The sequence below is a fragment of the Amia ocellicauda genome, chromosome 8 (genome assembly GCF_036373705.1).
Source record: "Amia ocellicauda isolate fAmiCal2 chromosome 8, fAmiCal2.hap1, whole genome shotgun sequence".
Lineage (NCBI taxonomy): Eukaryota > Metazoa > Chordata > Actinopteri > Amiiformes > Amiidae > Amia > Amia ocellicauda.
This window is the reverse complement of record NC_089857.1, coordinates 3,161,920-3,187,899: the sequence shown is the minus strand read 5'-3', so window position 1 is coordinate 3,187,899 and position 25,980 is coordinate 3,161,920. Positions and strand designations below refer to the sequence as shown.

The window sequence follows — 25,980 nt, the reverse complement described above, 5'->3', positions numbered from 1 at the left end:
CAAAAGTATGAATGTGTAAATTCTGGGTGAGTTAATTACTAGCAGTATAGTTATTTTTTATTTAAATTACTTTACTAGCTGTGCTTTAAAGAAAATTACTGCAGGCCATTAAAATTATATCCATGCTCAATAGTGAGATGGGAAAACAATTAAAGTCAGACATCTCTGAAAAGGTGCTGAGTCAATACAAGTAAGCAACGAGTAGAGGGTAGGTGTTGAGTCAGACAGCAGTATGTTTAACAATAGGTAGAACAATTATGTGTGTAGCTGGTATGCTTATAATTCAACAATACTAGAAAATTCAACAGAGAAACAACATCATTTTGTATATGCTAAAATACAACAATACTAATAACAACAACAATAACAATAACAATACTAATTTAAGTGAAAAAATGCATTATTGCATTGTCCACTGTATTCCCATTTCAAAGTTTTTAACAAAATAGGCATAAAAATGAAATGCATTTGAAAAAACCCCAACAGAAAGTAGGTGTATCTGCATAACAATGATCAACAGCTGCAATATCTTGCTACAGGCAATATTCCCTGCATGTTATTAAAACCAGGAAATGAACAGAGAAAACGTAACTTACAGTCTGGAAATGAAATTAAGTACATTAGCAAACACTTCTCTTTACTATTAATTAAATACTTTTTATATTTATCTGTTTTTATCTGGTTTATTGTACAGTGGATTGCATAATTATTCACCCCCCCAGAAATGTGTCACATTTTGATAGGCTAAAATTTGGAATTAAAATGTATTTAATGGGGATTCTCTCCCATTGATTAACAGCATATACACAACACCTTGACAAAATTAAACGTAAAACACTGAAATATGTTATATTCACCCCTCTTAGTCAATACTTGTACATGGTAGAACCACCTTTGGCAGCAATTAGAGCTGTAAGTCTTAAGTCTTTACCAGCTTTACACATCTGGTTCCAGTCATTTTTGCCCATTCTTTTGGCAAAATTGTTCAAGCTCAAATGGGCATCGTGGATGGGCACCGTTGGTTAGTTAAGAGCAACTTTCAAGTCTTGTCACACATTATCAATTGGATTGAGGTTTGGGCTTTGACTAGACCATTCTAGGACATAGCTTCTTGATATTAAACCAGTCCAGTGTAGCTTTGGCTGTGTCTTAAAGATCATTGTTTTGCTGAAAGGTGAACCTCTGCCCCAGTCCAAGGTCTCTTGAAGACTTTGCACCACACATAGCATTTTGCAATTTTGGTCTCATCTGACCAGATAACTTTTTGTCACATCTTTGCTGTATCTTCCAGATGCCTTATGGCAAAATCCAAACCGGATTTGATGTGATTTTCAGCAATTATTTTCTCTGTCCCACTGTTACATATAGCCCAGCTTTGTGCAGCACCCAGGTAATAGTGAACAGTCTCTCCCATTCTGGCCATGGAACTCTGTAGTTACCATTGGCCGCTTCTCTGACCACCATCCTCTTTGCCCGGTTGGTCAGTTGGTCACCGGTGGACGGCCTGCTGTAGGCACAGTCGTAGATGTGCCATATTCTTATTTTTTTTTAATAATGGATTTAACTGTGATATTTTTATAGCCCAACCCTGAATGGTGCATTTAAAATAACTTTCTCTCTGACTTGTTTTGAAAGCTCCTTGGTCTTCATGGTGTGGTTGTTTGGATTACAGATGAGACCGAATGGTTGAATATTCAACTATTTGTTAATGATGGCCACTATCGACAAGTGAATCTTCCATTCGATAGTTAAAGAAAAAAGTATATATTGATTTTATTGTAAAACCTGTACTGATGATTGGCTCTCTATGTAGCGGTAATGAAGATTGACGGGAGGGTGGGATTTGTTATTTCTTGTCTGTGATTAGCTAAACTAGAATGTACACCTTTAAGTATAAATTATGTGCAGTGCAATTAAACTACCACAAAACTAAACTGGAATGTCAACCCACCTAAAAGCCAAACACCCTTACGCGACACTTAAAATTACAGAAAAGGAAATAGTACCCCACACAGCTGCATACAGCTACTGAAAGGTATTTATTGTGTATTCACTGGAACTCGATCGCACAGGTATGTTTCTAATTTGATTTAGTCTAGTTGAGTGTGGATTGGAAAAGTACATTGTTTAGTTAAGTGGATTGTATAAATTAGGTACATTTTGTATTTTGCTATGACCAGAGAACATTGCCACAAAGACGCAAAGGCATTTGCCTCGCAACTCACATCAAACTATTATTGAATGAAAATGTAATTAATACTTGAATAAAAATTGTAAAAGAAAAACACTCTGGTTGATCAGGTTACAGCTGTATTTGCAAAATATTCAGTTCTTATGCACACTCAACTCTGTCATTCTCTTCATGAGATGTGCCTTTTGTATAAGGAAGAGCTCCTTTTAAAACAAATATTACAACCTTTATAGTTAATTTGAAATTGAAATTAACAGAAAAGGTTGTGACAATATCAGGAAACAATAAACCATGCTTGCAAAATACAAAAGTCTGACACAAGATACGTGAGAATGAGGTATGCTAATTGCTGCTGTCCTTATGCCATTTCCATACGTTTCCTAATAAGAAGGTCTTTTTTATATTACCTAATGTTTATTCGAGTTTAATTAACACAGTTTTTTAAGTTGTTGTGTTAGCTTAGTATTATAAAATAAAGTTCAGAAATTATTGCAATAGCAGTGATTTACACATTTTTAGTTGTTGTTTATTCAAGGGCACATCTAAATTTTTAATATGTTTTAATTTCTTTTCTTTGCAGCTTCACTATTACAATTTGGTAGCCAGGCCAGTTAGTTTTCACTTGCATTTAGTGAAAAATAGAAAAATAAAATCACGAAGCCACACTCAACCACACTATCTTTCAGTGTCAGTGTGTGACGTCATTTATCTCAGCTTAGGTATTGCAGTGGAAAAACATCTGACCCGTACCAGGGCACCTTGGCTTGGCTTGGTGATGTGTCAGTGGAAAAGGGGCATATCTGTTTCTTACATTAACTCAGTTAAATTATTTTTGTTTATGTTGTTTTAAACCATTTGTTCTGGATGTTTCTCCTGATGCATCAATTTATTAAATTACCATTTATACTAAGCATAATTAGTTTAAATGTTTTTCAAATGCATCCATGCCCAGTTTGTAGATTTTTAAATTGTGAATTAAATTACTATAAAATAATAGGCTGCAGAGACATTACAACTGATAAGTTTGAATTACAATTGAAGTACCAGACAACGCAGGGCCTTGGCTATACGGTATTCTACATGTTCTTCTTGAATGCATTTGAGCAAGGTGAAATTAAATCAATAATATTATAACAACAACAACAATAATAATACAAGTGAAGAAAAACACATATGAAACAGACAGATTATTTTGCTTCTCATGGTGAGGAGCTTGGAAACTAATTGAAACTGGTATTGTTCAGTCTGGGTGACAAATCATTCCAGCTAACATTATTTTCATTCTTCCCTGTCAGTTCAGGCCAAATAGAGAAATAATCAGCACTGTAGCACTAATGTTTCTCAATACACTGCCTGCTCATCAGCATCTAACCCCCTTCTTCTTATTCTTCAAGGTTTGACAACTGTCTATGTCTAATACAGATGATTTCTGGACTCCATTGTGGAGCAGCTGGTAAGAAATTCCTCTGTTTGCAAAGATCCTCCGTTGCTAGACTACCATGCAGTAGGGTGTAAGTGTAAGGGTATGCCATTGTGCACATCCCTGCCCAAGGACATTGTGAAATACATTTATTTGTTTTAATTATTATTATTTTTAATTAAATTCCCAATTACAGACGATTGTGTTGATTTGAGTTACTCATACACTTACGTGAAGCAGATTATTTTAATAGGTGGAAATATTATATTTATCTTAAAACAAATTGCGTTGGGCAAAACGTACACAATAGATCGCTTAAAAATATTCTGAGGAATCTGAATTAGGGTGAAAAGGCCAGGAAAAAATAAAAAAAAGATTAATGTAATAATACAAATATTATTAATTGGGGGGACTGCAGCCCTCCAAGATATGTCAAGATTACATTGTATTTGTTAAGAAAATGTATAATGATTTATTTAGGCATTAAGTGCTAATCCCAGAAACTAGCACTGAACTCGGATTCAAAGGCACAGAGGTTTACTTAACGGGACCAAAGTATGGAGAATGGAATCTAATTGTGTGGGGAGGGAAAAACATACACTCACCTAAAGGATTATTAGGATCACCATACTAATACTGTGTTTGACCCCCTTTCACCTTCAGAACTGCCTTAATTCTACGTGGCATTGATTCAACAAGGTGCTGAAAGCATTCTTTAGAAATGTTGGCCCATATTGATAGGATAGCATCTTGCAGTTGATGGAGATTTGTGGGATGCACATCCAGGGCACGAAGCTCCCGTTCCACCACATCCCAAAGATGCTCTATTGGGTTGAGATCTGGTGACTGTGGGGGCCAGTTTAGTACAGTGAACTCATTGTCATGTTCAAGAAACCAATTTGAAATGATTCGACCTTTGTGACATGGTGCATTATCCTGCTGGAAGTAGCCGTCAGAGGATGGGTACATGGTGGTCATAAAGGGATGGACATGGTCAGAAACAATGCTCAGGTAGGCCGTGGCATTTAAACGATGCCCAATTGGCACTAAGGGGCCTAAAGTGTGCCAAGAAAACATCCCCCACACCATTACACCACCACCACCACCAGCCTGCACAGTGGTAACAAGGCATGATGGATCCATGTTCTCATTCTGTTTACACCAAATTCTGACTCTACCATCTGAATGTCTCAACAAAAATTGAGACTCATCAGACCAGGCAACATTTTTGCAGTCTTCAACTGTCCAATTTTGGTGAGCTTGTGCAAATTGTAGCCTCTTTTTCCTATTTGTAGTGGAGATGAGTGGTACCCGGTGGGGTCTTCTGCTGTTGTAGCCCATCCGCCTCAAGGTTGTACATGTTGTGGCTTCGCAAATGCTTTGCTGCATACCTCGGTTGTAACGAGTGGTTATTTCAGTCAAAGTTGCTCTTCTATCAGCTTGAATCAGTCGGCCCATTCTCCTCTGACCTCTAGCATCAACAAGGCATTTTCGCCCACAGGACTGCCGCATACTGGTTGTTTTTCCCTTTTCACACCATTCTTTGTAAACCCTAGAAATGGTTGTGCGTGAAAATCCCAGTAACTGAGCAGATTGTGAAATACTCAGACCGGCCCGTCTGGCACCAACAACCATGCCACGCTCAAAATTGCTTAAATCACCTTTCTTTCCCATTCAGACATTCAGTTTGGAGTTCAGGAGATTGTCTTGACCAGGACCACACCCCTAAATGCATTGAAGCAACTGCCATGTGATTGGTTGGTTAGATAATTGCATCAATGAGAAATTGAGCAGGTGTTCCTAATAATCCTTTAGGTGAGTGTATAATTTGAGTCATTCAGGAAGCACTTTGAATAGTTTATAAATATGAGACTGGGTGCAAAATTAGGACTGATATCTACATGGTATTGGGAAGAAGTAATTCACCAAACCACAAAAGCATTCAGAACCTTGAAGATAATAAAAAAATCACTGATGACCGCATACAAGCTTCAAATATAATAGTCATTATGGCTGAAGGTTTTCTTTTCACTTCCTTTTTAATCAATCAGCTGAGAATGTACCTACATGTAGGCCTATATCCATATTAAAGCTGTCAGAAAAAAAGGTACTGTTTAATTTTAAAATACATAGTGTAACATGCCTTAAATAAATAGGCCTATATCTGAAACACTGTATCACCAGAAGTGCAAAATAGGGACATTTTTGTGCAATTTCAGTTTTGGAGTTTTGCTTTGTGTTTGCCAACTTTGGATGGGGTTATCTCAGGTTTTTTCTAAATGTTGTTTTTCTGCTCTCCAGATTTCCCTGGATGAATTGGACAAATTGCCTACTTCCCATGAGCCAAGACTTTCTTAATTCAAATGCAAAAAAATGATATTTCATAATGCATGAGTTTACAGCACTGAATCTACCTGATGATAAAAGACTGAATGGAAATACTTTAAAACTTTGTGTAGGTATTCTTCACTATCTGACACCTTTCACCTGCATTGTCTTGTTCTCTTATGGGGACTATCGGGTTTTAGATCAGTGTGGTGGTTAATATGTTGTGAATATAACCACAAATGTAAAAAGGACTTTCCAGCAGTATCAAGGGCCCTGTGAATATTGCAGAAGCTAGGGGCTTTACTGCAGCTAAGGGTTTGCACAGATTGACATTTTAATAACATGTACATAATTCAGTACACAAAAGCCCTACTAAGAGACGTTCTGACCCTCAGAGCAGCGCACATTCTATCATCACGGAAATTGGAAGTTCGAAATACAGATTCCAAGAAGAAGTACTGAACACGGTGATGACATCCTTCTTCAGAAAGCCTGTACTACCATTGTGGCTTTTACTTTTGAAACTCCTGAAATCTGAGATTGAAAGGAAAGCAATTTTAGGGGATAAAGGATTTTTTTTTTTCAAAAAAGGAAAATGGCTGCTTTATAAGATGCCTGCAGTATAATTTAGATATAAACCATCTGTTGAAAGATCATAATTTTAAACACCACAAACATGTATTTAAATTGAAAATTAAAAGAGAGTTTCACTTTATATAAATGACGCATACAGGCAACACTATCAAGTCTAAAGTGGTTTAAATACCTAAATTATTCTTTCTTTCCCTTCTGAAAACTCGTGGATTTTCGCAGTGGAAAGATGAGATCAAAAAGATGAATTAACTCTAACCAAAGGATAAGTCACACTGAGGAGAGACAGACTACTTACAACAGTGCACAGTACCATTAGAACTTGCCTTGGGTCTTTACTGAAAGTTTTCAACTTTGTTAGGAGCAGGTAAAAGTAGGTGTGCATTAATCAACCCTTTCTGCTGAAAAAGCTTGATTTAAGAATGATTTATGACACACAGCGCAGAGCTTACAGACTGACAGGCTGCAAAAGGACACGTATGTCTTTATAAATCCTCATGATCACATCTGCCCGCAGAGCATCAAAGTAGCTTTCTGAAATTATTTGCAGCTCTTTCATTAAAGTTATGGTGCAATGACTTTATGACCGCAATACAATGTAAAAACGAATCACTTAAAAGCCTTGTCTATTGAATACTTTCTATCCATAATTCATTATTAAATAATAATATTATTAATAATAATACACATGAAATCATAAAAACTAAATATAGAGATCACTGTGGGCAACTTCCAGAGTCTTTATCAGCTCATGCACAAATTTTCCCTTTTACAGCTCTTTCTTCTTCTCCTTTTCTCCCTCTCTCTCTCTTTCACCAGTCCATTGAATCTACAACTCCTAAACAAGTGAGCTACAAAAAATAGGCAGTAACAGTGGCGAGTGATTCAGAAGTTTATCAGCCCTTTCACTCAAATTCCTGCTTTATTCCTGCATTTAATCCCCTAAACTGGCTGCACTCTCTCAACAAAAGAGGCCTCTTTAATGAAGCAAACTGTGTAACCTAGGACATATTATGACAAGATTATGACGCATTATATAATGTTTACATCCTCTCTCCCTAGTCTGCCAGCCCGAATCCCACATTCATTATTTTTTTCCCTCCTCCCTGCTTCCAGAGGGCCGAGCAAAACACAATTAAAGAGCAGAATTACCCATTCAACACGATTCATGAATAATCCGATCCTAATTCCGGAACGGTCGGGAGTGACAGTATCTGTTTTTACACATGTGCAACAAACCAGCACATTTCACTAAAAGCACGTGAATGCTTCCAGTGAGCACAGTCGCTGCGCACTTCACCCTCATTATAACACTGTCCTTGGCAGACAAGCCATTTGCCCTTTATTAGGAGGTGCATGTAACAATGAAGGTGATTTAAAATGGGTTTTATGTAGCAGCTAGACAAGGTGCAGTAGCCTTATAGCGGCAGATAGTGTTTGAAATGACAGCTCTGAATTCAGGGCTGAGTGTATTTGAAATATTGCTACCTAATATGTGTCACATACCTGCATAAATATTTATACCTTGCTTCGAGGCTTTAGACTTAAGAAACTTGAGTACTGTTTCAATCAGGAGGGGACATGGGACCCTTTCACTCGCTGTTAACCCCTTCACCACCACCCCACAGTTCCCCAACATGGCCACTTATGATATTATTTGAATAAAGACTGGATGCATCTGACTTAACCAAGAGGCACAGAAACTGTCTTGAATGGTCTTTATCCCTCTGTCCCATATTTCACCAAAGTGAAGCCAGGTATCATAGCACTGGGAAAGAAAATAACCCCTCACCTGCCCCCTGCTGAGGCGGCCGCAACACCAACATCTGGAAACTCATGGGGTTGTGTTTTTCAGCTGCAGTCCCCTGCTGAAGCTCCCGTTTCTTCCTTACACAATACACAGGGTCAGCGCTGTGATTGCTAGGCCCACACTGAGATCCAAAACCTTGCACCACACATTGCTACCCACCTTCACCAATATTTTGGTGTTTCTCACATGAAGTATATATTATTATTATTGTCTTCTTAAAAAATAAAGTCTGACTTGGCCTCAAGAGCAAGTTAATATTCTATATGGGTACAGTACATGTGACTGATAATTGGTTGCCGAAATACATTCAAATTCCCATGTAAATATCATCAGAATGATTTTTACCTCTCAGATATGATTTTATAATATTATATAATAATAATAATAGTAATAATAATAATTTGTTATTCAGACGCCACCTTTATTCAAGGCAACGTATGTGATTTATGAATACTGATACTGTACACCACACAAATATGGCACAAACGCAAAGGCTGTGTCTTAACATATATAAATATATATATGACTCCTTTGCCTCTGCATATATTGCATTATACGGCCCAGATATTAGTTGCTGGAAATGTTGCTGCAGTCTTATTCCCCCATTTGTCTTGTAAGCTCCCCGGCCCCTGATGGCATTCCAGAGCCCAGTATATATACATTTATAAAATAATGTACAACCCCAACATGACAGGCAGCAGCTCTGAAAAAGAAGCTATTACCTGTTTGCCAGCAGAGCCCTCAAGGTCACCTGACTCAGTCCCAGATAAGTTGGCAGCAGTTTGGTCCAGTCCCAGTCCCACTCAGTTATGGCTGACTGTTGATGTATGAGGAGAAGCTATTGTTAGTTATTAATCAGAGTTAATATGATCAGTAAATTAGAGCTCCAGCTGCGATGGACTAACTAAGAAGGAGGGGGTCCCGAACAAGGACTCAGACAGATGATATCAATCATGTCCGCACAAGAAGGTTTTTATTCCAATAAGACAGCAATTAATTTATAAATCCATTTGGGGATGTAGCCATCATTTATAAAAAGATAAATCAATTTTGGGAGTCGTTATTCTTCCAACTGTTTTAATGGCATCCTGCCCAACCCCCTTCAAAACTAGAGATTGGCTCTTTGTTAGAAAAGCAAATAAAAATCTGATTCCTTTGATCGCAGAAATGTCACTGTTTACTCCGAGTAGGATTTTATTGACAAAAGGAGATGAACACAAGTGGCTTCCAATTGAGGTTTCTCTTTCTTTCTTTTTATTAATTTGAAAAACAGCACAGTCATCTGAAGCAGATGAGGTGCTTTAATTATTTTCTTAAGAAAAATAAGAAAGCATTCAGTTTGCAGGGAAAGGGCAGAGTTGATAGCTGAAGAACTATTTTAACTCTGAAGATGGAAACTCAAAACCTTCAGGATGAGGATGCTGTGCTATACGTTTACTTGAAAGTCTTTAACAAACTTTGTGATTGGGATAAGATGTACATGCAGGAAAGTCAGAGGACATTGTGTTGGGTTTAGTCTGAATAAAGGAGCTGGACATTAATTCGAAAAGGGGTGAAAATTACTGGCCCGTAGTACTTTTAATAGTAGTACAATTGATTTTGTTAATAGCTCAAAGTTGAGTATTCATAAACATCTGCTGTAATGAAATATAATTAGGTAGGACACTTACATATATTAGTTTTTTTGTGAGTTTATTAAAAAAGTATTGTAAGTTATATGCAACAATTTAACTAAATATGTTATATTCTTCAGGCAGTGCATGTGCACACTGGTTGGTAGGATACTAATTAAGAAAAAATGAATTATTACAAAGTCCTTTGGTAGAGTTAATTTTATTATTTTTTAAATCTACCTTTCCTTTAATATAGTTAGTGTCTTAATTATCTCCAGGTTATAACTTTGGCTTTTCCAGTATTTATTTCAAATATTATACCAAGAAGAACCCAATCAAGTTGCATCTATTTTTATCTACCCATTTACATACAAAATATTCTGCTTTCTTTTGTATGTGATGATAAAGCAGTGTGTGATGAAGGGATTCTAACAAGAAAGGGCTCTCTGGCCAACAAAGATATCTCAAGAGTTTCAACAGAGAGTAATAAACACTGAGATTAGTATTGTTCTAGACTTATGTACTTTAAGAAACTTCCTGAAGTGAAGTACAAGTCTTAAAGTGGTGATTGCAATCACACAGAGCTCAATGTAGCAGTGATACAATGAAGCTTATAAAAATGATGGAATTGGATTTCAAATACCTAGAGACTTAGATTTAAGTATGTACAAACCTCAGAACCTCTTAGCTAATAATTGTACCAGTCTTACCTCAGATCCTTCTAGAAGAAAAATATCAGATTCATTTTAATCCTGTAGCAGAATTTCAGATTCAGAAATCCCGTGCTCTTGTACATGTTGTCTTTTCTGCTATGTTGGACATTCTGAAATACCGAAGAGCTCTCATTTGGGGTATTTACAGTAACCATGATTGTGATTAAGATTATACTTTTACATTTTACAAATAGAGTGCAACAGCAAATCACAGATACTTAATTTATACACTCCTACTAACACGTGAGTACATATAACCAATCATTTTAGGGGCTGCACAGGAGACACTTCTTTACACAGAGAGCTGTTACAATCTGCAACAAACTCCCCAGCGATGTGGTAGAAGCAACATTTTGAGAACATTCAAAAATAGACTGGATAGGATCCATGAATCACTTAGTTATTAATGGACACCAAACGAGCTCGATGGGTCGAATGGCCTCCTCTCATTTGTAAACTTTCTTATGTTCTTAGTCTTTAAGGAACCATATATAAATAAGCAATTTAAGGTTAGGGTTAGGGTTATATATATATACACTCACCTAAAGGATTATTAGGAACACCATACTAATACTGTGTTTGACCCCCTTTCGCCTTCAGAACTGCCTTAATTCTACGTGGCATTGATTCAACAAGGTGCTGAAAGCATTCTTTAGAAATGTTGGCCCATATTGATAGGATAGCATCTTGCAGTTGATGGAGATTTGTGGGATGCACATCCAGGGCACGAAGCTCCCGTTCCACCACATCCCAAAGATGCTCTATTGGGTTGAGATCTGGTGACTGTGGGGGCCAGTTTAGTACAGTGAACTCATTGGCATGTTCAAGAAACCAATTTGAAATGATTCGACCTTTGTGACATGGTGCATTATCCTGCTGGAAGTAGCCATCAGAGGATGGGTACATGGTGGTCATAAAGGGATGGACATGGTCAGAAACAATGCTCAGGTAGGCCGTGGCATTTAAACGATGCCCAATTGGCACTAAGGGGCCTAAAGTGTGCCAAGAAAACATCCCCCACACCATTACACCACCACCACCAGCCTGCACAGTGGTAACAAGGCATGATGGATCCATGTTCTCATTCTGTTTACTCTACCATCTGAATGTCTCAACAGAAATCGAGACTCATCAGACCAGGCAACATTTTTCCAGTCTTCAACTGTCCAATTTTGGTGAGCTTGTGCAAATTGTAGCCTCTTTTTCCTATTTGTAGTGGAGATGAGTGGTACCCGGTGGGGTCTTCTGCTGTTGTAAGCCCATCCGTCTCAAGGTTGTACGTGTTGTGGCTTCACAAATGCTTTGCTGCATACCTTGGTTGTAACGAGTGGTTATTTCAGTCAAAGTTGCTCTTCTATCAGCTTGAATCAGTCGGCCCATTCTCCTCTGACCTCTAGCATCAACAAGGCATTTTCGCCCACAGGACTGCCGCATACTGGATGTTTTTCCCTTTTCACACCATTTTTTGTAAACCCTAGAAATGGTTGTGCGTGAAAATCCCAGTAACTGAGCAGATTGTGAAATACTCAGACCGGCCCGTCTGGCACCAACAACCATGCCACGCTCAAAATTGCTTAAATCACCTTTCTTTCCCATTCAGACATTCAGTTTGGAGTTCAGGAGATTGTCTTGACCAGGACCACACCCCTAAATGCATTGAAGCAACTGCCATGTGATTGGTTGGTTAGATAACTGCATTAATGAGAAATTGAACAGGTGTTCCTAATAATCCTTTAGGTGAGTGTATATATATATATATATATATATATATATATATATATATATATATATATATATATATATATATATATATATATATATATATATATATAATTTGGTATTCCCCATTTATCAGAAACAGGGCTTGTTGTGTTCTACACATACTTCCTAAAGTAAATGTGCTCCCATTCGTGATTGACCTTTGGCATTCAGTCAGTTCCTGTCAGCAGTTACAAATGTGCACCATGAGTCCATGAATGACTCCAGAACATTTCAGACCATGATTTAAGGAGGGACAGTATTAATACATGAAGAAAAAAGTAAAAATTCCATGACAAAGATATATATTTTTAAAATAACATGTAAATAAATAATGGACACCAATGATAAAAATGCAGCAAATAAGGCAAGTACTTTGAAATACCAACCTGGTCAAGCTTATTGCTCCCAATGTGACTGAATTCTTTTAAAGGGTTGAACCCTGAAGACAGAGGGAGCAAATCCATGGCCTTGTGATTTAAGTTTAATGGTCTTGCAGGAGGTTCTACTGTTGAATCTTTCAAGGTAGAAAGCTGCAATCTCAGAAGCTCCTATGAACAAAGAAACCAGAAAGAATGTAAGAAACATAAATGCAAACTTTTCTGACAGCTGCAAAACAAGGGCAAAAAGTGGACAGGAAATTACATGATCAGAGGAAAAAAAACATAAAAGGTTTACAGAAAAGTGTTTACAGAATCATGCTTGCAAACACTATAACACAACACAAATTTCATTAGTAAAGCTCAGGTAAGATTATTTTTATATTATTCGGAATTAGCCACTTTCTCAAAATAAGACTGTAATGTTCAGGCCACATCCACCATTAAACAAGAACTGCCTGACAGTTCGGTCTTTAATCTAAAACCAGACAAAACCATACAGTTTCAGGGGGTCCCAGCTTTTGTCTGATAAGCAAGTCAATCAAGTTTATCAATTGCCTAGTTTAGCTAAGAATCGAGAGAGTACAATGTAAATTGGGAATTTCTGGTAGCTGTGTTAAAGAATAATCAATCTTAATTTGAATTCTTTCTGAGGGTTTGGAAATTCTTAATTTAACACATGTACTTCCCCAGTCTTTCACACAACTGATTATTTCCTTCACTGCCAAGAATAATAATTTTAATTTTACTCTTTGGTAGGACTAACTAAATATCTCCTCTTCTAATGAGATGGTATTTCAGTCCCCTTCCACTCCATCATATTCGGCAATGTGTTCCAGGTTGTAAGAGCATTGTATAGGCTTGCAATTAACAAATTAATTAATAAATACATATTTAAATTGATAATACTGATGTTTCCCTCTATTTAATCTATTTCATAGTTTAAAGATATCTTTAAACTATATGGTGTGTGTGTGTGTGTAGTGGGGGGTGGGGGGGGCATGTGTTATATCAGAAAAATAATGTTTAAGGACAGTAAGAATTGTATAAACTGTAATATTGAATCAATAGACACCTGACAACAATTGATTTGCCTTATATACAACTTTCTGGTTAAACTGATGAGTTATTCATTTTGCTTGAGCAAGCCAGTTGGGCAATTATATTTATAAAAACACAAAAATAGTTGCCTGTCAAGTAGCAGCCTGCACAAAACTAGTAATATTCATTGTTATTATTTATAAAACTGAAAAAGCATTAATCATACCTGTTTTACCATTACACCATTTGCTGCACCATTTGTTTTAGACTTTGATTTGATATGATTCAGCTCTTTTTCTATGAATTATGTTTCTGCTTAAGTGTATATTGTATTGATCTCACTGGACAAATTAATTTCATGAAGTTGGATAAACAGAAGTTTAATTTGCTTATAGAGTTAGCATGTGCTGTGCTTCTTGTACTTTGTTACATTCATACATATATACATAAATATAACTGGTACACTATCAACAGTGATATTTCTAACCGTGTTGTATTTTATTTTATTATATATATATATATATATATATATATATATATATATATATATATATATATATATATATATATATATATATGTGTGTGTGTGTGTGTGTGTATGTATAATATATATATAGCCCCCCTACTCCTGTATTATTTTATTACTTGCAGGGCCATCATTCAACGCTGATTGAGCTCTGTCACCCCGCAGAGCTGTCCTGCCTCTCCAATCTTGCTGTCCTTCTCTCAACCTTGTATACATGCACAGAGGGCACGGAGTTACTGGTTTAGTGGAGCAAACCACACCATAAAGTATTTCACCTGACAATTTTTGCTTGGGTTCTTTCTGCATGTCCAAGCTATTTTAATAACTTTTCAGAGACGACCAAAAAAAACAACCAAACAAAAAAAAGTACCCTCTACATTTTGTTTTTAAATACTGTATTATTTTATTGAATGTGTGCTCAGCAGTGTCTAACTGTGTTTGCATGACACTATATACTTTACTGAACACACATGTATATATATATATATATATATATATATATAGAGAGAGAGAGAGAGAGAGAGAGAGAGAGAGAGAGAGAGAGAGAGAGAGAGAGAGAGAGAGAGTCTTTGCCGACTGGGATTACATTTATGAGAAGAACAATAAAAGTCATGATAATAGTGGTTAACAACATCCCACAGCCCATTTAAACAACCAAGTGTAGAGGAGCTGTATCTTGAATTTGTATGAAGAAGATCTGGTGACAGGCTGTTTCCCTGTTGTTTATTACCTCTCCTTCTCCCACAGTGATACTTGTGTAAATGCTGTATAGTTTAAAACTAAACAGATTCCATTAGCACTCGGCTCAGTAGTATTGAGTTTGCTGCTGACTCTAGAGCAGCTTTTGTGCCTCCTTGACTAACCCTTAGCTGCTACCAGACGCTGCCTCAGGCCAGCACACACCTAATTGCTCGGTAAAAGGACCGTTTCCCTACCTCATTGAGTTGGATGATGTGATAAATTTGCCTCAGGTACTCGCTGCCACCTGCTTTGTGGCAGATATCCAGGACCATCATGCCTATTTTCTGCTCAGTCAGTTCAGGAGGGCTGCCTTTGTTTTGCACTACACTGCTTTCTGCAAATGCACTGACAGAGAGAGGGAGAGAGAAGAAAGAGGTACATGGAAATTTTCAAGCATGCTGCAGAGAAAGCCAAACCCCTGGGATACAAAGTTTGTGCATTACAATCGCCATGAAAAGCGTTTCTGTCTGACAGTGTTTGGTCACTCAAGAAACTGACAGAGATTAAACCATCTTTCATTTACTGTCTAAAGGATTATACTTGCTGTATTGTAACTCCTGCCATTTGAGAATTCGCTAGACATCTTTCATGCCCTTATCAAGAAAATGTTTTGTACAACAGAAACATTTGTTTATGAAATACTGAAATTTCAAAAACAGAGTTGTCAGCCAAGCAGTTATTAATTAATATTTTAATCTTGTCAGTGTCTTACAATTAAGAATTGCATATGTTTACTGTGAACGTAATTTAGAATCTATTCCACATGAACTTTAACTATAGATGACCCCCCTACAGACTGTACTTTTATTAGAACATTTAGATATAAAGTGACACTGTACCTCCACGTTAGAAACTCAAATACAAGGATATCAACACCGTTACACACAAATTACTCCTCATCACTTCCCCAGTGCATAACAATGTTTTGTGCTTTGATACAAAGTTAGCAGAAAATGAATAAATAAATGACTGAGGTTATTAATCTCAGAGCTGTTGTCTCTCTCCTACATATTTTTTGTTTTGCTTTTGAATTGTATTGTTCCATCTATGTTTCAATTATTGTTACTGGATAATGCTGATGCCTCCACTTTCTTATTTAATTTACTCAGGTGACTGTCTCAGTAAATCTTCTGCTGTACTAGTGACAACACTGCTGTCAAAAAAAAAAAAAAAAAAAAAAAAGAAAGAAACAAGGATGAGGCCCTGGTTTCCAAGTACACATATTTAACCACATTTTAGAACTCAAATAACTGAGTTGTGAGTATAAACATGACAGAATATACATAAAATATTTACAAATACAGTTTGTAAAAAGTCAGTACCAAAAAACATGTACTTGGCAATACTTCAGTTGTACTTTTTAAACATATGCTTCTGTACACTTTTCTAAAAGGTGTGTGTGTGTGTGTGTGTGTGTGTGCATGTGCGTGTGTGCGTGAGTGTGTGCGTGTGTGCATGTGTGCGTGTGTGACACTATTTCTGATGCAATTCAGACTAGCAATGACACAGGGTGTTCTTGTATCCTTCTACACTATATATTTTTATGACCAAGCCACATGTCAAGTTAAAAAATGAATACTTTATTCCAGATGGACTTAATGTCATTGTTTTTCCTTTTCATTTGTATTTCTCCTTTTTTTCCTTTATTTTTCCTTTCCTTTTTTTGAAATTATAAAGTGGCAGAAACAGTGTCACTTGTCAGGCATCTTTCGAGAGGTTGACATTGAAAAAGTTGAGGCCTTTCTGACCATAGAGTGTATCAGTGTCAGCACCTGAATTGTATCCTTTCCTGTCCATCACTACGCAGGTGAAGCAGATGATTGGATTCAGTCAGCGCCGTGATTAATGAGTTCCTCTCTGGATTTGGGACAGCCTATCAATCATGTCATTAGGGAGAATGTGCCCTGAAAGAGGCAGACCTCAGCCAAGGAATAACTGCATTCATCTTAATCTGTGTATGCATCCAGTCAGCCAAGTCAGGGTCACTATGATGGAAAACAATAATCTTCTCCTCTACAAATTACTTTGCAAAGAAGGGTATTGCTTTATTTTTTGGACTTGCAAGCTCTCTCTACAAGATGTACTGTACACTGATTGTTTACAACTCAGGCGTCACTTCAAAGTGAAGGTTATTTTAATGAATAGTAATGATTTCAGAGAGTGTCTAAGACAGGTGATACATAACCGCTTTTCTTCTCTTCTCTTCTTTTCTTTTTTTCCCAGCTTTCCTGTCACTAGGACCTCAGAGCTTCCTGTAACACTTAAGGTAATCCACTCATGTCTTTCCTTTAAATACATTTAGGATTAATATAAGGATTAATATTTCAAGACTTGTAAACATAATTCAGGAAAGTGCCTCCTTGCATCATTCAAACTGAACCTCTGTAGAAACTCATGGTCATTTTTCAAAGTAATAAATAAAAATACATCTTTGCATGTTTATTATTATTATTATTATTATTATTATTATTATTATTAAATGAGAGCAAGTAAGTAATCAAAATTTTGGTGCCTACTTTTAAGTATAATGCATTATAATACATTATACTATACTATACAATATACAATGCATACAATAAGGCTACATTCAACTGAACTTCCCTCTGGTTAATGCTGTTCCAAATAATTTAAATATGTTCCTTAAAAAATCAACTGAACAACTTAATCAAGTCATGCGTCTAACTTTGTCACATTTTCATATGGAGAAAATTAATTATAGAATTAATGTATTTTTTTTTGTTATGGTGTGAAATACACAAGGCAAAATTGAAGCAGTTTCCTATTTGTGCTTTCAAATTGCGTCATAAAAAATATTGCATAGGGTCATGTATAGAATTGTAGTCTTTAACCCAGTCTATGTCTTTTTATCCAAGTACATAAAATATCACATTATAGTATAGAAAGCCCATTGGTAAGGTTGAACACATTATAATTATAATGTCCAATCAGTAGCAAGTTAAGATTTATTGGCTTTGTATTTGTTTTGAATTTCCTTACACTAGAAAGGCTTTCAGCAGCATCCCTACCATATTAATGGCAGCAGATGTACACAACATACATGTACACAACACCACCATGAACTTTTATGTCCAGACCAAAACCTCAGTCCAGAAAGAAGTGAAGACAGAATTTGTACTGCTTACACCAGGAAATGTGTGTTTCCATTGAAATCAAGTATCAGAATTGCAATGAACTTGTGTCCTTAATAAAACTAGACTCTTAAGTTGTGTAGTGATGGGACACTTAATACTACTGGAAAAATGTGAAGACCCTACCCTCCATACTGATGTTCAACAAAACAAATCAACCTAATAATGTACTTACACTTCACTGCAGAGCCTCCTTGCCTTCTGCACCTGCATCCCCATCCAATTTGGCCTGCGCGCCTCCACATTCTGAATAACCTTCTGCACCACTGGCTTGGGGACCCCCTTTGCTTGGCCCATGATGCTCTGCAGACACTCACTCAGCAAGCCCAGCTTCTCTTTACTCCAGCGGTCTAGTGCTGCCCCGGTTAACCCCTCCACAGTGTTGCCATCCTCCAGAATCTGACACAGGACAACCATGAGGTTCCACAGCAGCAGCCCACTGTGGTTCAGATGGTGGGCACTTTGGGACAGCCTCTTCTCAGCCATGTGGAAGAGATGTCTCACTGGCAGAGGGAGGGAGGCCACCATAGAGGGCAAGTTGGAGAATATAAAGCAAATGGCCTGAGCCACAAGCTTGGTGAAACCTGAAAAACAGAGGTTTCGTGGAAGTTCTTGATGCAATACATGGGTTCAAATGCATTTATGAATGCTCCTCTGATACTGATGTTATCTGATGGTATTTATCTTTTGTTTGTCTGGATGAGACCTTACTAATGACTGAACATATTTTACTTAAATGCTTCACAAACTCTTGTACTTACTAAAATAACTTTGTCCTTCTCAAAAAGAATATTACAAAATGCTCCCAAAATAAAATAAAGCTGCATGACTTCAATCACTGCACAAGATAAGCTATATACACTCTGAGGGGACACCAGTCTACATTTTTCTAGAACATGTAGAATGAAACATGCTGCTTCTACATTGTCTATATTTTATAGAGAATGTAGATAGAATGTTTATGGATAGCCAATTAAATTATTATCAGCTAATTATTGTAGATACAAACATGTTAATGAATCTAACTCTAAATATGGAGAAGTTGAAATGTGTTTACCCCATGCTACAGTACCAGCACTGAACAAGGAATAGAATGAGATGTGCCACATGTGTTCTCCTAGGATATACAACAGTGTTTCACAAAAACAAAATCAATCAGTACAATGTGGAAACTTAAAAGACTTGTTATAGTATGAGTCTGCTTTCCTGGTTTATTTATGTCCATTCATAACCATCGGATTATGAAAACTAGTTGACATAAGGATTATTCATACTTATAGAGTGCTATTCTTCGAACACAGATTTCATAAAAAAAAAAAAAATCTACAGCCTTCCAATCTTGCTGAGCTGTTTTTTTAAACAAAACAAATTTCGGTGTGTGTGTGTGATGGTAGCAAATTAATGTTCAATGAAATAGATGTCCTTCATATCAGAGAACACAAGTTTATGAAATTATTTTGAGGATGAGAACAGTCAATTTGGTCCTGTAATTGAGATGATTCCTGAAGTATCCCAGTGTATCAAACTCAGATACATACTGTGTAAGACTGTACAATGCACTAGTTAGAGCTCATCTGGAATACTGTGTACAGTTCTGGACTCCACACTTCAAGAAAGATATCACTGCTCTATGAGGCAGTTCAGAGGAGAGCAACCAGACTTATTCCAGGTCTGAAGGGAATGTCCTACTGAGAGACTGAGGGACCTGAACCTTTTCACCCTGGAACAGAGGAGACTTAATTCAAGTCTTCAAAATCATGAAAGGCATTGATCACAGATCTGCAGGGACACTCGGACCTGGGGACACAAACCTGGGCATAGTGGACAAGGGACAGCGCACCCCCCCCCCCTTTAATATTATAACAAGGTTCAATTGGGGCAATGCTGTAATTATGCATCTTATGTAACTTGCGGTCTTTCAATAAATGTTACTAAACGATCATATCTCTGTTCACCAAAATGGCCCACATTTTAAAATGCGGGAAATGTAATACAAACTTTATTTTCATCATATAATGGCATTTTTTTATTCAATGTAATTTGATGGGTTGTTAAGTTTCACATCAAGATTAAAACAATGTGAGGTATTTCAGCGAACTGAAAATTAAAAAAAAAGACAGTAAAATATATGAGGCAAGAAACTCAACATTATAGTGGGTGTGCAACAATTAGTATCACAAAAGGGGTTTAAGCATTGTTGCACAATTTGAAATGAATTGTAAGTAATACAATGCAATACACAGACATATACATACTGTAATATGAACTTTGAATATTTCTCTGAAACTCACTTTTCCCAGATTCCTTCCTTTTCATTTCACGGGGTGTATAATTCCATTCCTCTGGAATTTTATTCAGCAGACATTCTGGAACCATTTGTTTGTTCTGGAATGTCCCATGATTCTCAGCTGCTTGCCATGCATGCACCATGGAGTAGATGTGGCTGACTGCATTCATGATGGGTTTGGTCACGGCAGCTCTCACACACTTCAGGACCTCTGGCTCTGCTATACTGGCATCTGTTTAATAACAACGGCAAACACTGAACACAGCAACACCAGGGATACACTGCCCACATGTACAAACCTCATAGTCTCCATCCAAAAAGTTTATTGACAAGAGCACCTGTCCAGGAGCACTGTGCAGTGTCCAGGGGGGAGGATTTTCCAGCATGAGAACAATGTATTTCACTGCTCTTTAAAGAATCATCAGATTACTAAGAATTATATTCTTCTCAGTCATGTACCATATGTTACACAGAGAGACAGCATTATGACTAATTCATTGATGGTGATACACAACTAAGAAGAAAACTTAGCTATACAATGATTACAGATGCAATGTCTGAAATCAATATGAGACAATATGTATGATTATTAAACAGACAGACAGCATTTATAGTGTTCATATAATCAGATTTGAGTGGAACATACAGTTGTCCAAAGTCCTAATCCAACAACTATAAAGCTATGACCCCCTAACAATAAAACACAACTGAATAAATACACATTTTCAATAGGAACATCCTTTGACCAAAATCCAATTAATATTAATCTCTCTATGGAGAGGGGTAGGCCATGCCAGCAATTTAGCTAATTATACTACAAGGAATATAACATGTACAATGACATTGAGATTACAAGACCAATGCTTACATATTTTCTTTCAATACCTGTTAAAACCCTCCTCTCTGACTTGTCTAAATCATGCAACAATAACACTTTCATGTAATAAAAATGAGCCCTGTTAAAACCTAAAATCAAAGGTTTTAGAAAAATAATAATTGTAAGCTTTTGGCCCTAACTAAATTGGTTGGTGGTGTGAAACAAAGACTTGTTTCACAAAAACATTGTAAAATAATGTATCTTTTACAATGTTGGTTCCATTTATTCTGTAACCTGAGTTACAACTGAATTATGTTCTTACATTGTTGGTAAATGCTGACAGAAAATGCAAGATCCCTTCAGAATAAGGATTATTATTTAAAGATCAAATTTTTCACTTTTTAAAAATTAAAAATTACTCATGTTGGAACATACACATCCATGTGATGTCTGTCAAATCCTTAAAAAAACATATACTGATATCTACAGTGAGGGAAAAAAGTATTTGATCCCCTGCTGATTTTGTATGTTTGCCCACTGACAAAGAAATGATCAGTCTATAATTTTAATGGTAAGTGTATTTTAACAGTGAGAGACAGAATAACAAAAAAAAAATCCAGAAAAACACATTTCAAAAAAGTTATAAATTGATTTGCATGTTAATGAGGGAAATAAGTATTTGATCCCCTATCAATCAGCAAGATTTCTGGCTCCCAGGTGTCTTTTATACAGGTAACGAGCTGAGATTAGGAGCACTCTCTTAAAGGGAGTGCTCCTAATCTCAGCTCATTATCTGTATAAAAGACACCTGTGCACAGAAGCAATCAATCAATCAGATTCCAAACTCTCCACCATGGCCAAGACCAAAGAGCTGTCCAAGGATGTCAGGGACAAGATTGTAGACCTACACAAGGCTGGAATGGGCTACAAGACCATCGCCAAGCAGCTTGGTGAGAAGGTGACAACAGTTGTTGCGATTATTCGCAAACGGAAGAAACACAAAATAACTGTCAGTCTCTCTCGGTCTGGGGCTCCATGCAAGATCTCACCTCGTGGAGTTTCAATGATCATGAGAACGGTGAGGAATCAGCCCAGAACTACACGGGAGGATCTTGTTAATGATCTCAAGGCAGCTGGGACCATAGTCACCAAGAAAACAATTGGTAAAACACTACGCCGTGAAGGACTGAAATCCTGCAGCGCCCGCAAGGTCGCCCTGCTCAAGGAAGCACATGTACAGGCCCGTCTGAAGTTTGCCAATGAACATCTGAATGATTCAGAGGAGAACTGGGTGAAAGTGTTGTTGTCAGATGAGAACAAAATCGAGCTCTTTGGCATCAACTCAACTCGCCATGTTTGGAGGAGGAGGAATGACCCCAAGAACACCATCCCCACCGTCAAACATGGAGGTGGAAACATTATGCTTTGGGGGTGTTTTTCTGCTAAGGGGACAGGACAACTGCACCGCATCAAAGGGACGATGAACGGGGCCATGTACCGTCAAATCTTGGGTGAGAACCTCCTTCCCTCAGCCAGGGCATTGAAAATGGGTCGTGGATGGGTATTACAGCATGACAATGACCCAAAACACACAGCCAAGGCAACAAAGGAGTGGCTCAAGAAGAAGCACATTAAGGTCCTGGAGTGGCCTAGCCAGTCTTCAGACCTTAATCCTATAGAAAATCTGTGGAGGGAGCTGAAGGTTTGAGTTGCCAAACGTCAGCCTCGAAACCTTAATGACTTGGAGAGGATCTGCAAAGAGGAGTGGGACAAAATCCCTCCTGAGATGTGTGCAAACCTGGTGGCCAACTACAAGAAACATCTGACCTCTGTGATTGCCAACAAGGGTTTTCCCACCAAGTACTAAGTCGAAGGGGTCAAATACTTATTTCACACATTAACATGCAAATCAATTTATAACTTTTTTGAAATGCGTTTTTCTGGATTTTTTTGTTGTTATTCTGTCTCTCACTGTTAAAATACACCTACCATTACAATTATAGACTGATCATTTCTTTGTCAGTGGGCAAACGTACAAAATCAGCAGGGGATCAAATACTTTTTGCCCTCACTGTATGTTACCATGTGCCATGCAGTATACAATAGTTCCCCATGTAAAAAAACTTCTCAGTCTAGTTGAGTTACCTTGCATTATTCCTTTAATTAATTGCTGACCAAAATGTACTGGATAATATATATGATATCCATCACATACTCCTATTTAAGGTAGAACCGTGTATGAAGTTGTGTCATACCCAGGGCAAGCAGTAATCATAATATTTCATTTTTTTTTAACATGTTTAGGAAGTTGGCATTGGTGTCCTGGTTTTAGTAGATATATGATTATGCAATAAGTATTTGGAATACATATAACATAGCTAGCAGGCTGAATATATTATATTCTACAGAACTGTATCTTCCTGTAAATCATCTGTTTACTGTTTTTAGATGTAGGGATGAAAACTGCCATAAGCAAAAAACTGTCCACATGAGAAAAGACTCATCTTACTGACTGTTGAGAATTTTAACACTGGTGCCTGTATAGCATTTCAGTAATTCTGATTATTTCCTGTGATGGGGCCAACCATTTTACACTATTCCTGATTAAACTATGTAATCACAGGTTTAACGCATAAACCAAAAAACTACTAAGTGTTAACCACATTGCAGAAACATTTGTTTCTTTCACTTTCTGGCATTTTCTCAAACCCTGATCTTACTGAAGAAAAGCTCATAGATTAGATCTGAGGATGACTATAGATTTACTGAGGTAATATCTGATCACATTAACCACCTGCCTATCCGAAGCATTAACCCAGTTAATACACTAATACCCAAGAGATTGGAGGTCATCTGGGGTTGTCTCCACTTGGCCTTTTTTCCAGTTGTACAAGCTCTCAGTTGTCAACTTGCAGCAGTGGGGAACATCACTGAGAGAAACTAATGTGTTCCTAAGCAATGGTAGATCAGTGTTCAAGTGCCTTCCATCAGAAGAAATACAAAGAGCTCCCTATCAATGGGCTATCAGGAAAGATCACCAGCTAAGCAAGACTGGAACTTAAGACCCCTCACATGTACTTTAAACCAACAATTTGCAGGTATTATCAATGCCTAATGCCTACAGTTACAGATATGCATGCAATAATTTTTCAAGATGAAATAAAGAAAGCTACAATACTATAATTCTACCACAGTGTTTAAGGAGCTATCGGTTAAAAGCGGTTTTGGCTCTTGTAGGTAGTTCAAAATGTCAACGCTTCTAGTGTTAACCGTATAATCGCTAATCATTATAATGAAAAATAAAAAATGATCATTGATCATTTCATTAGTTGATTAATAGACCCAATTAATCAAGGCAGCCCTAACATATATATATATATATATATATATATGTGTGTGTGTAATTCCCTTTATATTTCCAACCCTCTCTTACTGCCAATATCATTATCCTTACATACATAAATGTACACTACCGGTCAAAAGTTTTAGAACACCTCAATTTTTCCAGTTTTTATTGAAATGTATACAGTTTAATGTCTTAATGTAAATAAATAATTGATAAAAAGATAAAAATAAATCATGTATACATTTTGTTTAACAAAATGTAACCCCTTAAGCTGACAAACCCCTCTGGTACCCTTAAAAGGGCATCAAATCCATGTGCTTCTCTTTAATCCCATGTGTACTCTTCACTGTGTTGTTTGTCAAGTGTTTGGTATCCCATGAAAGCTGAGACTCTCACAACAAGCATGTATGCTTGGAATAACAAGAAGAGACAGAAACACAAATAAATAGATGGGAAAACTTACAAAGGTATGTGCTATCATTGAAAATGGAAATAGGCCAGACACATCACAAAGACCACATAGAAGATAAGAAGATGAAATCAGAAACTTTGCTAGAGTGACCTGACCTGACCTGACAAACATCTTTGGGAGGCCTTCATACAGCAGTGGATTGACTGCTGCTGATGATAATGATGATACAGTAGTGGCTTCCACATTTATTCATACCCTTGATAAATTGTAACAAAAAAGATGAAGAATCAAATTATGCAATAATTTTTGTTGCTCAAATAAATTAAAATATACACAATTGTGATACTAACAACATTGCACAGAGCAACATCATAAGTTTTGTTCACAACTTCACAACTTCATGTTGTTGACCAGGAAGTGTCAACAAACCAACTATATTTTGTAAATGGAGTGCTGGATAATAATCTATTTTGGGGCTTTAGTGACTACAATAATTAATAAAGATGAAGATTAATCTATTAGTCTATTAGTCTGACACAAATATCTACTCACTTTGGAATTTTGTGTTATTGAAAATCATTATTTCAGTCTAATTTATCATACACAAAAATAGTTACAATTCCGCTAAAGTCAGGATGTCTTTGGGGATCCCACTAATTCTTGTAGACAGGGCCTATATGCAAATCAATCTAATATTAACTCCTGTTAAATGTATATTCAGGATAGTTAGAAGTGGAATAGTGAATTTCTTTAAGTGCAACAGTGGTAATTAATTAAAATTACACCCAATGAACATTTGCAATGTTTCTCACTAAACTCAACATGAAATTCATGGAGATAATATCTTGGATTATACC

At 36.9% G+C, this 25,980-nt stretch overlaps 1 protein-coding gene across 4 annotated transcripts in view; it reads right to left on the bottom strand.

Moving 5' to 3' along the window:
- The window catches only part of kiaa0825 (KIAA0825 ortholog), a 153,077-nt gene that overhangs the window by 71,708 nt on the left and 55,389 nt on the right, over positions 1–25,980 (bottom strand). For 2 of the 4 annotated variants that reach the window (XR_010817671.1, XM_066711844.1), the window contains exons 15-19: positions 20,553–20,780; positions 18,437–18,845; positions 15,307–15,457; positions 12,814–12,975; positions 9,063–9,157 (exon numbers count right to left, since the gene is read on the bottom strand). Coding sequence is in view for 3 of the 4 variants with exons in the window: in XM_066711844.1 (XP_066567941.1) it covers positions 9,063–9,157; positions 12,814–12,975; positions 15,307–15,457; positions 18,437–18,845; positions 20,553–20,780 (1,045 nt within the window). In the remaining variant the exon portion in view is untranslated. Of the gene's footprint in view, positions 1–8,322; positions 8,418–9,062; positions 9,158–12,813; positions 12,976–15,306; positions 15,458–18,436; positions 18,846–20,552; positions 20,781–25,980 lie in introns of all 4 variants that reach the window. The other 2 variants (XM_066711843.1, XM_066711845.1) reach the window with 2 other exon arrangements.